Raw genomic sequence first — 15,109 nt, 5'->3', positions numbered from 1 at the left:
GAGAAATAGTAAGGAATTGTGTGAAAACAATTCCATAAAATGAGATTGTAACAGCACTTCAGGAGTAAGAATATATGTATGAGACCCATTTTCAAAAAGCAACGTATTTGTCAGTCCCTGATCCAGTGGGGGCGGAAAAAAACTTGTGCCAAAAACAAAGGAAAGTTTCATTTGGAGGAGTTTTGAAAAAGCCAAGTTAATCTAAGAGAGAAAAGTAATCTTTTAAGCTGGGAGGGAAAATAATTAATAAGTAACTTTTGAGATCTTAATGGTTTTAGAATTTTATTGTTTTTCTTGGCTATCAAATCAATGAAGTTTTTAACATTAAATAGTTGCTCATAAACTCACTTTTTTTGACTTGGTGAAAGTGTACTTAGTGGTGTGGTGTGTGTGTTTGGTCTTCATTGTTGCTCCTAAGCCCTGAATTAAGCTTTTATCTGCCCTTGGGCAGAGTCCATCTGCTAGTTTGCAGGCTGGTCACTTTCTGTGTGTTCAGAATTTCCCACCCCCCCACCCCCAAGACTTTGAGTTTTGCTGTAGTAGGCATAATTTGCACGTAACATCCCTCTTCTCATTTTATTCTCACAGAACCCTGGAAAGTTGGTATGATGTGCCCCATCCTACAGATGTCAAAACTGAAGTTCAAGAGGTCACACCTAAAATGTGCTTGGTCTCAATTTCAGAGCAAAACTGGTGATGCAAGAACAGACCACCTTGGGTACTATGCTTTTGCAAGGCAAGAAAAGATCTAAAAAAGTACTTTGGAGTGTGCTTAAATCAGACCAGACAAGAAACACTCAATTGCTTTAGTGAACTTCAGTTGGGAAACTGGCCAAGTGGGGATTCACAAAAAAGAAACCTATTGCTTTTCTTATAAAAAATGAATTGGACCAATTAATTTTCTTTAGTTCAGGTTAAGCTCAACCATGGTAATTGAGACACACAAATATGCACATACTCTTTAGCCAAAATTTTCTTAATCATGATAGTACATTTGAATATTGGGAGAATTTAAAAATATGTGATTGAAAATACTCTCTGAATCTATAATTATTTTGAAATAAAATGTTAAAAAAAGATTGATCCTATAAAGAAAACTAGTACAATATTAGTACTCATGTGCAAAGCCCAAGTCCTGTGAACTGGATAAGATATGCCTATACTAGGGTTTACTAAAAAAAAAAAGTACATAAGAAGGATATGGTTAAAAATCACTTTAACACTATGTGTATGTGAAATATACATGTACATTTATCATGTTTGTCTACCTGTAAAAATCACAAAATACAAACGTAGGCTTTCTCTTAAAAATGCAACTGTGTATGTAACCATATCAGCATTTACTATGAAAAAGTACACAATACACTAAACCAATTCCATGTTGCAATACAAATTACACAGCAATTAACATTCCTTTCTTAACTATTCTACCCTAACTTACTTATTGTTTCCATCTAATGATACAAGACCAAATGCATTTAACTCTATATTTATTTCCAGAAATATGCTTACTATACAATTATAAAAATTTTGAAAATCTACATTTAAGTCTCTATAAAACTATATTATTTGAATTCTCAATATGTTTCTGTAAATTTTTAAATGCTGAAAATCAGTGGTATTTTCTCTCCCTCTTGGCTATGTTGGTCAGCCAAAAAGGGTCTCCCATCCTTGTCACAAAGCATTTTGATCAGCTATTTTTAAATGGAATCCATTGGATTAGGTCCAGGATGAGTGGGGAATTGGCTTCTAGAACTGAGAATTAATATTAGTTTACCATTACAGATGCAGCTAATATGACCAAATAAAAGTACATAAAAAAGTTTAGTTCAGAAATTACTGAATGGATTTGAGGAGACAAACATATAGCTAGTTTAATACTGCTTGTCATGAGTTCTAACCTGTTTTACTAGGGAAAGTCATTTCTTAATAAATGTAGTAAGAGGAGTACATAAAAACTCAGATAACTTTGTTCAAGTTGTTTTAGTCCAAAATGGAGGTGTTTTGCTTTGTTTTGTTTTACTTAAAATCCTGCAGCAAAAATGTAAAGTGCTACAAACTTTGCTATAAGCAATGTGCAAGACAAAATCCTTTCTCCAGATTTTCCTTTCTAGGAAAGATGTACATCAAATCAAATTCTAAGTTGTACATTGATGACCTTTTTAAAATACAATTTCTTTTTTAAAGAGAAGTGGCTGCTCCCATAGCAGAAATTATCTGTTAGTTTTTTCTTAGTCTTCATCAGTATGGAAGGAAGCAAAAAAGATATTGAAGGTATGGATCCATAAAACCTATTATTCCTCAACTGTCTTCAACAACTACATTCTATGATTTTTATATCTCTCTTTGACAATGGTGAACTTTCTAACTCATCTCTCTTGAATAGATGTTTTGTAATGTTAATGGGCATTTTAATAACTGTGCATACCCCAATTGAACATTGAAAATTAGACACATTTTGTTAATTTTGAAGCATAATTCCAGCACAGATAATTTGAGGAAACCTTTCTTAGAGATGTTCTGATTCCAGCAAAAAACTCACAATGCTATTGGAGCTCAGTGTTTGGCCCAACTCTGCAGGGTAGAGCTAAAAGCTGAAGACAGGAGTGAATGGGGCAAAAATATCTTTCCCAGTACAGCTGGGATGGACATCGGGCAGCTCTGTTCCTGCTTTGGCATTCATCTTCCAGAAAATGGCAACGTCTGAAATTTCCTTTCATTTTCTCTGCACCCTTCAAGATGACAGCTCCTCAACTAAAGGCAGCCAATCCTTGGGTCAGCAATTTTGCCTTGGTTCTAAGATTAGGCCTAACTTGGAGCTGGAATCTGCTGTCCCTCTGTCAGTGTATGAACACATAGCCTAATGCCCAAAGGGAAAAAGTCGCTTTAACTCCACATGTGTATGAAATATACATGTGCATGTGAAATATGCAACAAAGAACTCTCTAATGCTGCATCTATACTCAAGACAAGGGAACCATAACACATCTGAGCCCACTCTAACTTCCAACTTAATCTATTAAGTTGTTCTACACTGCAATGATTGGTACTAAACATTTTATATCAGAGAGCATTTGAGCACAGATGAATTATTAATTAATTGGGGGTTATAATAGAAAATAGTAGAAAACATCCACTAATGGTCTGCTCAGTAATGTTAAGATTTATCTTGTTCAAGAGTGAACACAAAAGATTAAAAAATGAAATAAAAATAAAACTCTATGAACTACTGTTTAGTACTGAGATGAGCACACAGAAGAGGATTCAAAAACTACACACACAGGCAAATCTATGATGCACAGTGAAATATCCAAAGCCTGAATCTGGCATAAATTTTAAAACCTCAGTTACAGTGATTTGTTGGAATTTGCAAATTAAGCACAGAGATGGTATTTCCAAAAAAAGACCTTGCAGGATTTTTTTGCTTTCATAATAAAAGAAAAACCTATGCAAATATATTGACTTCTTAAACCAACAAACAAAAGTCTAATACTTCATCTAAATATCAACAGTCAAAAAGATCATAAAAATGATTCAGGGTAATATTTCTCCTTGCATTCAACATCTAAGTATGAATTGGGAGGTTGTGCTGTTACCTCAAATTCTGATGGGAAGTACAATCCATAGGACAAAACCAAGCTTTTATTTTGTGCAACTGGATATAGTTTAGTGCCAGCAAAATTCTTATAAATACTAATGATGTACACACACTTACTCCTATATTACAGGGGATTTATAAATATACATGAGAATTGCCTAACCATCTACAAACACAAAAATTATGGAAACTCATGTAGAGAGATGTAGTCAATATAACTCCCAGCTTCCTGTGTATTTAATTATTCCTCACCTAGATTTACATTAAAATATAACATCTTTTCTTTATATAATTCCAGCTTGGAAGGCAACTTCAGTGAAACTTCCACATTTAGAAATTTAGTAACAAGCAGATATAGTAGCTTCCAAGCTTCCCCATACTCCCCCCATAACGAGAATTGATTTGATGATAAATTTACCATCTTAGCCTCAGTTCTAAACAAGAAATCACCACGGGATAATTAAAAACACCCTTGAGTCCTCCCTACAAACCTACAACATGTAACTGGTTTCAGTTCCTATTTCTTAAAGAGAATTTAGTCAATTCCTCCTCAGAGGTTTCGGAGGAAAAGAAGGATTTTCCAAGACAGATAAATTGAAATGATCCCGCTTTGATCTCTGTGGTTAAGAATCCCTCACAATAGAAGATGACCACTGAGGGGCCGTGCTCCCGGCCTTTTAATGTGTAACAATGGTATCAACAAACAGCTACTTAATCAATATTTGGCCAGAGCTGCTGAAAACTTCCTTTTCAGATTTTAATTCCTAGTTGTAAAACAACCCCAGAGCAGCCAGAGAGAGAAGACATTAAACTGACTTCTTAATTGCCTTTTAGTGTCTTGTTAGTTATATATGTACATTCTTAATGGTTCTTTAATCTTTATTTACCCGCATAAATAAGTTACCTGTCATAGAACCCCATCAAACTTAAACCTTCTCTGTTCCAGTCCAAGCCAACTCTCCCCATTTGTTTGTTGCTGTTGTTGCAGTTTTTAATTTTCATTGGCCATTTGCTTTTGAACAACTTAAACATTTAATTTCATGATCAGGAAGGATTTTTTTGTATATGTCCTCAAAATATATGTATTCATGGATGTTGAAACCATCCGGATTTAGTAGCTCCCTAATTCACGTGATTGATTTCTGTATATTCCACTGGCCTGAGCCGCGGCGCACTTGCTGGTTCCGCCTCACCGCCGGGCGGGTTTTAATGCTCAGCCCTGGGGACTTTTAAATGACCCTTCAGTAATTATTACGCACTTGAAGCCCCTGCGTCCCCGTTCCGGTGCTATCAACAATCAAATCAAACCCCAAAATAAACATACAATTTCAAGCATTAATTGGGAAATCTGTGTGTTTTCAATAAGGCTAGACAGTAAGCGTACAGCAGTCAACCAAACCAAACAAGCGAAAAAGAAAAAGCTATGAGCCGAACTCTGGTGTTTCCTTTCAAATTGTTCCAGCAGGAAAATCGTTACTTCCACGTTAAGGAAAAGAAGAGCATAGCGTTCTAATTTAACTCGCGTTCTGGTATCTGTAGCGCTTTTTAAAATATGGATGATATTTACCATGTTGAATTTTGTAAGGACTTCAGAAAACATGAAATTTACTCTAAAGACTAGAAAACGACGTTGAGGTCAAATTCATGATCCTGACAAATAGACTTGGAGAGTGGGCTGGGCTGTCCACTTTAATAAAGGTTCCGATGCCGCAAACCTATGATTCTATACCCCATGATTTTAATCTATGGGAAAGTTTTCCGCCGCCTCCCGCATCCCTCAACATTGCGCCAAAATTTCGTTGGTCGCTAACTACCCGGGAAAGAAATGGCCCTGCGTTTCCCTGGATTTCAGCGTGCCCTTAATGATAAAAGTGCCCTTTTCGGGATTCCACTGGAAATGAAATACTCCAAAAACCTTTAAAACTTTTCTGCGTTTTTTAACTGCTGTATCTCAGGCCCCCGTGAAAAGCTGAAATCCTCCTCATCGATTTTAGAAAAGCTCATAAGCTTACAAACGAAACGGAAACTCGAGCAAAACATTCTGTCACTTTTACTTTCTCAAATAAAAAGCGGGGGGGGGGGGGGGCACTCTTTTTCGTAAACGTCAAATAGAAGGGCTGAGATAGGAAAGGAATACAAGTCCCCAACGAGCTATGCTTGAAGTCTTTTAAATTGTTGCAAACCTCCCACGCTCACTTGTGATTTTAAAAGGGAGGAAAGCCTTATGAGAGTGTATCTCCAGTCCCAATCAAAACAGCAGTTTGGCAATCTGGCCTCTCTCCCTCTGCACTCCCGAGCTGCCACTTCAAAGCCGCTACAACAAGTCAGTAATTGTAACGTTGCATCTAAATATTTAAGCGAGAGTCTTGCAGTCGCGTGTCCATTTACAGTCCTCATCTGTCCTCTAATTCCATTACGGCACAAAGCAAAAATGTTTCCCCAAACTCACAAACAGGAAAAGCGTCACCCTCTTGGAGGAGGCGGAGGAGGAGGAGGAGGAGGAGGAGGAAGAAAAAGAAGAGGAGGGGGGAGGAAGAAGAGGAGGAGGAGGAGATGATGAAGTTTCTATTGATTAGTCACCGCTTTTGTGTTAAGGGCTTTCTTTAAAATCAGGGGGAAAAATGGGGGGAGGCTGCAGAAATTTCACTAATGTGAGCCTCAGGCAAGGGAGAAAAAAAAGAGAGAAGAAGGGGGAGGCGGTCTGTGTCTAGATGAAAGTGAGAAGGACATAAAGGAGGCAATTGAGTCGGCTGCAGCCCGGCGAGCTAAGCTTCGAGCCGGCCAGAGCATAGGGGAGGGGGCGGCGCGGCGCGGCGCTTTGGCGCAGGGCGCAGGAGTGGGGGCCCAGCCCATTGTGGCGGCGCCCGCGGGCCCGCTCCGCCAAGCCGGGGGAGGAACAGAGGCGCCCATTGAGCAGCCGCAGCGCGGGCCGTGCCCACAGCCCCCGATGCCTCGGCCGGGGTTTGGCTTTCCCGGCTGCGCCTGCTCCCATCTCAGTGCGGGCCAAGGGCAAGCGGGGGGCGGGGGAACCAAGGGCTTGGGTGTTCGTGGGCCGCCCAACGTTCTCCTTTCACACGGGCTAGGGAGCTAGAAGGTTGAACTCAGCAGGGGCGCACAGCGCCTAGCGCGCGCCCGCTAGGGCGCACTAGCTTGAGAGCACCAGGGCCGCATGCTGCGCTGCTCTTGGATTGGGTGAGGGAAAAGGGAAAGTTGGGAAGGTAAGGGGGGGCCATCTAGGAGAAAAGGCCATACCCTGGAGAGAAAAAGGAGGGTGATTCTGACCTCTTTCAGCGTGTCTCTTTCCCTGTGTCCTAGTAGGACCCCAGGCCAAAGATGTCCCCTGAAAAGTCAATCTCAGCAGGACCCACCAAGCTCACTAAGCTGGAACCTCCAGCAACAGCACACCACACTGGTCAAGGCACCCAAAGTCCCTCCTTTGTCAGCTTTCCTCTCCCCCCGGGCCAGGGCACAGCGCTAGCTGCCCTTTAACAACATTCATTCTATTTCACAAGCGGGGCAGCCGGGAACTTTTGATGCCCAAACAACAGAGGGGAATTTTTGAGGTTTCCAGACTTCAAACTACACCTCAATCTATCCTTGCTCTGGGCCCCTCTTGCCCTCCAGAGCTCATTCGGAAGGGAGCTGGAGGCGCTGAAGGGACTGATGCTGCATCTTCCTTGACAACCCTAAATTAAATTAGGCTTCAGCCCCCAAGGTGTGTGTGTGTGTGTGTGTGTGTGTTTTCAACAGCACAGCCCCTACTGGGGAGAATACTGATTTTAAAAATGGTAGCAATTGTCCTTGAATGGCAGCCAGCCCAGCTAGACGGCCCAAAAGACTAGAAACATTTTGTAGGTGAAATGGCCACTTTTTCCACGCTGGAGAGTCCATAAAACTTCCTGGCGCAGCAGCTATTGGGGCTCATTGAATAATTCATCCCTCATTGCAAGCCCATAATGTCTATTCTCCGCCTTTTGTGGTGCTGTTTTCTCTTCTTTTCTCCTTGAATTATAAAAAGGTTGCCTTCCTTTGTTCACATCAAGCTGCTCCGAGCTGGAGCTTTGTCTGGGCTGAGCTAAAGTGTGAGTTTCAATGGACTCTCCAGTCTTTGTCTCCCAAGTTCATCTCCAAGTGTAGATTGTGTAGAGAAGGCCTTCTTTGTAAAAGCTGGAAAAGTTGTACAAATGTTTGACCAGCTCATTTGGGACGTTTTGTCTCCTGGGCCTCGATCGCCTGTACTGTGAGGGAGCAGCCGGACTGCTGCGCCGGTGCCTCCAGCAACAAGTAGCAAAGCCAGTGGGGCCCCCAAGCCTCTCTGACCCACTCTGGGCTCTTCTCCCCACTGACCGTAGGGACATGTTTGGTTTAGGGTTGTCTGAACCCTTGCCTTCCTCTCTTCCTATACCTCTATGCTGCAGCTAAGCCTGGGGTAAAAGCTGAGGTGTCTTCTCAGAGACCAGGGCAGAAACCCACCCCTCCAAAAGGAGGAGTTTAGACTGAGTCCACATGGGGCCCCTGCTGAAAAGGAAAGAAAGCAACAGCATTTTCTGTCTCCCTGTCCAACCTGCTGTGGTTTGGGTGTCTTCTTGATTTCATGTGCACACCAGAACATCTACATTTCTGTTTATTCTTGAAATCAGGCATTTGGATTTGTAACATCCAACTCTAAGTATTCCTTCAAGGTTGAGTACAGATTTTGCATTTGTTTGTAAAGCAGCTGCTTGAAAGAGCCAGCAGCTGCCCCACAGTTAGGCAATGAAGGTAAAGGAAGTCCCACCCTGGGTCACCTGACAGTGACCAATATAAGCCCACCTGGAGAGCTGCCTGACCCTCTAGGGCAACTCCAAAACTCAACTCTGCCCAAAAAAGTCCAAGCCCCAGAGGGGGAAACTCTAAGTGCAGGTGTGGCCCCTGGCCACTCATAACAGTTGTTAAATTCGAAGAGGAGCAACCATCTCAAAGGCCAAAGCTACTGAGGCACAATTCCCCCTTTCCCAGTGAAATGATCCCTTCCTGGTTCAAATCCAGCTGCATTGACTTTCTTTTCTTTCTGTCTTTTTGTGTGTATACCTTTAAAGTTGGAGACGGCTAGCAGCAGGTGAAGGGGAAGCAAGCTACACTTCTGGCTCCCCTGGGGGAAGATTTTTTTCTTGGAGCCCACAGGCCACTGCCAACAAGGAGTGGGTGGTCCACGCCCCTAGGGGACAGAGGGTGTCAGCTAGGAGCCCAAGAACCCAGAACCCTCAGATTTGTAACTCAGAGCTTGAACTCCTTTTGATACCCAGACATATTTGGAAACCAATTTAAAACAAATCAAAAACAGCCAACATTTCTAGGGCAGCCAACGTGGGGCAACTTTGGGGTCCACTGCCCCAAAGAGTTTCCCCTCTTCTCTCTCCTTTGGTGTGGGAAAGTCTGGAGACCAGGGCCTTCCCTGAGGACATAAAAGCTACTTCAACCTCTAAAGGCTCAAGTACCCTCTATCCCCAGCCCCTCAACGGCTCAGAGATGCCCAGTCCCCTACACCTAAAGGCAAGAAGGTACCCCCTCCCCCCAGCGCCATTCACAGTTCTACACTCCGAGAAGCTGAAAAGGGTGCAGAAGACTTACAACATAGAAAAATTAAACACAATAGAGAATATTTTTGTTTTAATTGTGTCTTTCTGGTCTTTCACGTGAATGCCCTTACCCGGGCAGGCGCAGAGGCTGTGAGCGAGGAGAGACCCCAATCTGAGCCTGGGCCGGCCGCCATCAGGACCCCAAAGGCAGGGAGCCGATGCCCGCCACGGCCCCGAGCACGCGGCACCAGGCGCCGCCACTTACCTCGCTCGCTCAGTATGCCATCGATGCTGTGTTTGGCCTTCTTCTCACTTTCCTCTGCCTCCTTCCTCTCCAGGTCGACCTCCTCCTCTTCGCCTTTCCCAAATTTACTCCTCAGAATGCGGCTGATGGAACTCACTGGGGGACAGGAGGAGGAAGGGAGCAAGGGAGCGCACAGGATTGAGACTCACGGGGCGTACACGAAGCGGCCCCCAACCCCCAGCCAGGGCTCTGGAACGGCTGCCCAGCAATGCTCCGTCCTGTCTCCTCCTGCATCTCAGGGCACCCCCGTCCTTCCACCACCCTCTCACCCTCCCACTCAAACCCCCTGCCCCATTATGGACATCTAGGGACAGGCAGATCTCGCCTGTGAAGTCCACGCCTCCAAGTGAGGACCGAGAAATGCCATTTCTGTCCCCCTCTTTCCCGCAGGAAACAGTTTCCTTCTTGACTCCATAGACTGTGCTCTACGCCTCCAATCTAAGAGAATCCCCCCCCCCTCCCCGCCAGCCCACCCTGTACCCTCCTTTCTCCCCACCTGAAGGCAGGGGCCGCGCAGTTTGCATTAAGGGAGAAAGAACACTGCAGACTTGTCCCCTAAACTCAAGTGATTTTTTGTTTGTTTGTTTGTTTTCTTTCCTTTTCTTTTTTTTTTTTTTCTTTTTTTTTCTTTTTTGGCTATAAAGGATTTAAATTTCAACTGCAGAATCGTTTCCTATTGTAAAAATCAAAAGAAAAGGCACTCTCTCCCATTTATTTTTTCCAGATTCCAGTCTGGTAAACAAATCCATGTTCTGAAATATATCGTTCTCGAAGAGGGAAAAAGGGAGTTTCTTTTTAATTAAAAACAAACTCTCCCGCGCGCCCTCGCACTGGCCCTGCGCTCGCCCCTCTGCTCGCTCGGCCTCCCCCAGGCTACCGGGGGCGCCGGATGGTCCTAGGACTCTGGGGGACAACCTCCGCCGGCCGTTGCCGAAGCCTCCCCTCCTCTGAGCACGAGGCAAAGTCTCGCCTGGCGCTGCCCTATCTCGCTTCGGTTGGGGTTACCAAAACATTTGTTTCTCTTTAAAAGGGAACATCAATATTAATAAACGCCTGGCCTCCGCCTCGCGTTTCCTGCCCTCCCTCCCCGACAGAAATCCTCTTTGGGGAGACCTCAGCGATGCTCTCTCAACCCTCAGCCCCCAGGACAGTGGCTCACCCCTCCCTCCATAAAACGCCAAGAGCGTCTGGTTCGTAAATATTTCAGGGCCTTGGGAGAGGCCGCCTCCCAATAGCCCGGATCGATAATTGGGGTGATTATGGCTCGGACGACCCGCCAGGGTAAAAGCGACTGGCGGCCGTGCCTTGGGGAGAGGTTAATGGGCCCAGTACCTGAGGGCACGGTGTTTCGATCACAGACCGCGTCCTTGAGTAATTTGTCTCGGATTTCCCAGCTGAACATGCCGGGGTTCTCTCTTTTGTATTCCTCAATTTTCTTCTCCACATCAGGCGTTGTCACCTGCTTTAAGAGAACAGGCGGGCCAGCGTTGGTACCCGGTACTCTGGGCCGGACCTGGCGGCCCCACAGCCTAGGGGCCTGTCCAATGCTCCTCACTGTACCCTCTGGGAAGACACCCCATGTTAGCAAAAGGACCATACGTCTCTAAAGGAGTTTAGTTTAGAAAGGGGCAGACAAGAAATCATCCCATCCCAGAGCAGCCTGGGGACCCTACACCTCACTGCTTTAGCTCCCATAACGGGGTATAGTAAGAACAATTATAACATCTTGGTGGTGGGTGGGTGTACTTTCTGATCCCTGGAAATAAGGCAACTCCTAACCCAGAATCAACATGAATACGAAACTAAAAAAGGCATGCTTGAAAGAGGAACTGAAAAATCAAGTAAAATCTGCAACTTGTGCTTCTCCAAAGGGGCACAAGATTTTAGGTAAAGTGAAGAGCAGAATGAAATGCAAGAGGTATCTAGGTTTTTAAAAATTAGAATGGACAACAAATATGGATAATTTGGGAGACTGTCTCTTCCTCCTCCCCTCCCCTAATTGAAAAAAAAAAGTTTACAAAGGTTCTTAGAAAAGTTGTGGAAGGGTTTGAGTAAGTGGGGGGAAAGTACAAGGTGTTTGGAAGTCTTTTTAATCATGACTCTCTTAATTTTTGCCCAATGGCAAATAGAATATTACGCTGGCTTTTATCCACATCCAGCAAAAAAGCAGAACTTGTGCAATCCCCTCCTTCTCAGCCATAGCCTGTGTGAGTCTCTTTCTTTTTTAAAAAAAGAAACCAAAATAATTTGAGGATAGCACCAAACTGCTTTTCTAAATGGAGTCATTGGCTCATTACAAAAGAAAACTAATCACCCTAGTTTTTGACTCCTTGAAAACAATTTGCACTAGGAGAGACTGAGGGCGTGGGTTTGGAGATAAACCATTATGCAAACTAAAACTGTTTCTTAGGGTTGGGAAAGGGCAGTGCCAGGGGTGGAGGCTGGGGAGATAGTGGGGAAGAATTCTGCAACAGGTGGGCACATACAGCTTGCATGCTTTAGGTGTTTGTCCCTTAAAATAATTTGATGAGTATTCCAAGGTTCAGGGGTATTTTAAAAAATGTTATTTTTCCTTTGCAAAAAGGCTGAAGTTTTCCCCTAGCTTTCATCAAGGAGTATGGAGACACGTACACACACGCACACACTCACACTCGTGCCCCTTAACGGACTTGAAAAATAACTCTTTGGGAAGCCTCAGGTGTCAGCCCTTGCCTCCTGCCGGCTCTTTCCCAACCCGGGAGACCAGAGGCGGGGAGGCGACAGGGCCAGGCCCGCGTGCTCACCTTGGGCTTGCTGCCGCCTATGGCACCAGGACGTATGGAGCCCGTCTCCTGATACCTGCACAGGATCTTAGAGACGCAGCCGTGGGACACACGCAGCTGGCGCGAGATGACGCAGGGCCGGATGCCGTGGTGGGCCATCTCCACGATCTTGTGGCGGATGTGGTTGGGCAGCGGCCTGCCGTTGATGAAAACGCCGCCAAGCTGGTTGACGCGGCCCTGGCCGAGGGGGGTGGACACTGAGGGGAGAAGGCGAAAAAGAGAGGCAAGGGGAAATACACTTAGGGAGAATAGAAAGCAGCAGGAGAGATTAGCAGCACCTGATTTTGCACTCTTCTGGCCAATGTGCATGTTAACAGCTCCAACACTGAAACTGCTCAACGTGGGATACCCAGCTCCAGATCCTCTTTCAAACACATTTGTTAAAAATTATTAAGCAATTCAGGCACATATAATCTTATGTGAAGAGAGCAACTGGAGCAAAATAACTTGCCCTACAGAAACTGTCATCCTTTTGGGCTCAGGAGGGGTGGCAACTTGGAAGGAGACCCTGAGGCTGGTACAAAGTCTATCTTGCTCTAGCAACAGCCTGCAGGAAGAGAGAGGTTCACCCAGGTGCTGGCTTTGGTGAACTCTGCTCCCATCAAACCCTGTCCGATTGGGATCACTTCCTTTCTAAGGGACTTGGGTGAGCTGACAGCCCTTGGGGTTTCTAGCTAAGAGTGCAGCAGCCAAGGGTCAAAGAGGGTCCGCGAGGAAGTGCAGGCAGCAGCTTATGTCACCTGTTACACCTCCGGATAGAGACAACAGCGCCGGGTCTGCTCTTGGGTTCCCTAGCCCCCATTTATGCTGTGGGTGTTACATTCTACTCTGGACCCGGGACGAAGGGAGCGGCCGGATCAGCATCCCGGCTCTAACCTCGAAATCCTTTTGGAAGGGCTCAGACTGGCAACGCTTCCTGACTCCCTGGGATTCCCAAGATCTTCAGACTGACTGAAAGGCAGTTCCCAAAGAAGTTTATAGAAACTTCAGAAACGCTATTTGACATGAATGCAATTATAATGAATTAATTTATACTGAAAATTCCAATCACAATGGCGCGCTGCGTCTGCCACCACAACTTTGCAGGGCAAGCCACTTTGCACGGCATGAAAATTCTTCCCGAAGTAACATTTCACAAGTGTAGCGGGACAATTTCAAGATGACTTTGGCTGAACAAAACTCAGAGAAGTTGCTTTTGGTGCTCAGAAGCCGGTTCACCCCATTCCCCACTACTGGCATTTTCAAAACAACAGGGGAAAGTGGACCGGCCCGGCGCAGGCCGGGCCGCACAGCTCCGCGGGGATTTGCAGAGAGCACCGCGCTCCGTTCGCAGAGAGGAAATAAAGTGGGGCCCCGACTCCGACTGTTGCTTCTTGGGGCGGGGGGGAGGGGTGGTTGGTGCCTGGGGAATGGGCTTCCTGGACGCACCAAAGGAGCCTGTGGAGCCTGGGGATGGAGTAGGGCAACCGGTCCCAGATCTCGGCATTCAGGCGGCGCTGCGGCCCTCCCTTACCTTCCAGCGGGAACCCGCTGCGCGGGTAGTTCTGCCCCGGGCCCGGCCGCATCATCCTGGGCACAGCGCCGGCCAGCGTGGTCATCCTGGGGGCAGCTTCGCTCGGAAATTATATCCAGGTGAAGGCGAAACGGAAAGGCTAGCGCAGCCCGGGTGACCCTCGGGAACTCTCTGGAGCGTAGAGAGCCCCTCCCCAAAAAGGCTGGAAAGAGTGGGAGGGACGCGGGGAGGGGGGCTGCTGGCTCCTAGTCGAGAGGCTGGAGATGGAACCCGGGAAGGGGGCGGGCAGGGAGGCCCCAGAGTCCAGAATCCCGAGCCCAGGGTGGAAAAGTTTGGTGCAAGTCTGGGCGGATGGCCCCGCGGCTGGGGGCGCTGGAAAGGGGGCTCAGAGAGCCACGACCAGTCGGGGACGGGGGAGAGGCGGGAGCACGGCCTGCCTGAGTCTCCTCCGTCGTGACACCGAGTGCGGGGATCCGAGCTCGGGAGCATTTATTATGTTCTTTCACCCAAAGCTTGGTCAGGAGCCCTGAGCTGCGATTGGCCGATGGGGAGACCATCCCGGGTGGCGGAGACACGCGCTGATTGGGCGACAGCGGCCACTTTCTCTTCCCATCCCTGATAGTGCTGAGGCCTCTGCTGCCCGGAGAGGGACCCTTGCTGCGCCCCTACCCCGGGACAGAAGGGTGGACCCGTGGAAACTGAGACGGCCCAAGGGAGATGGCAGTTACTGAGGGTGGAGAGGGGGTCTCTGTCTCTCTGTCTGTGTCTGCCACTTTCTATGTGTATCTCTGATCTCTCTCTCCCCTTGGCTTTCTATTTCTCGGACTCTGTCTCTCCATGTGTGTCTTTCTCTGTCTCTGACACTGTTCCTCTCATTCTGTCTTTCCATGTGTCTTTCTGTCTATATGTCTCAGTTTTTCTACCTGTGGGTCTCTCTCTCCCTCTCTCTCCCTCTCTCTCATTTCCCTTGGCTTACTGCCACTGGAGGGGGCACAATTCCAATAAGAAGGCATCTGGGGCCCCAGACTTGTTTGGCTTTCCTTCCTCTGGTCAGTGCCCCTTGGCCTAGGCTTGTTACAGGGTCCTGCCTGTGGGGTTCCTCTCAGGAGGAGGCCAGGGTGTGCTGATAACGTTCTTTTGTCTTCTCAGTCTGCAAGCCGGTGTACTGTGAAGCATAGGAAGCTGTCGCTAGGCCCCAGGACTCGCTAGTTGTAGAGTGGGGTGGGGGCATAGGGGGAGGGTGGTGGGGAGAGAAACCATCTCTTCTTGATTTAAAAACCCCTCTGGGAAGCCAAGGCTCTAAATCTCTACATA

General features: G+C 46.5%; 1 protein-coding gene across 3 annotated transcripts in view; it reads right to left on the bottom strand.

Annotated features, from left to right (window-relative positions):
* The window catches only part of PAX3 (paired box 3), a 90,609-nt gene extending 76,729 nt beyond the window's left edge, over positions 1–13,880 (bottom strand). For 2 of the 3 annotated variants that reach the window (XM_069466886.1, XM_069466887.1), the window contains exons 1-4: positions 13,796–13,880; positions 12,244–12,479; positions 10,793–10,922; positions 9,422–9,556 (exon numbers count right to left, since the gene is read on the bottom strand). In XM_069466886.1, coding sequence (XP_069322987.1) covers positions 9,422–9,556; positions 10,793–10,922; positions 12,244–12,479; positions 13,796–13,880 — 586 coding nt within the window. The remainder of the gene's footprint in view (positions 1–9,421; positions 9,557–10,792; positions 10,923–12,243; positions 12,480–13,795) is intronic. The other variant, XM_069466888.1, reaches the window with a different exon arrangement.
* Between the last annotated feature and the right edge of the window lie 1,229 nt (positions 13,881–15,109).

This window comes from Eulemur rufifrons, chromosome 1, assembly GCF_041146395.1.
Source record: "Eulemur rufifrons isolate Redbay chromosome 1, OSU_ERuf_1, whole genome shotgun sequence".
In the NCBI taxonomy this organism is placed as follows: domain Eukaryota; kingdom Metazoa; phylum Chordata; class Mammalia; order Primates; family Lemuridae; genus Eulemur; species Eulemur rufifrons.
This window is presented reverse-complemented; position numbering and strand designations above follow the sequence as displayed.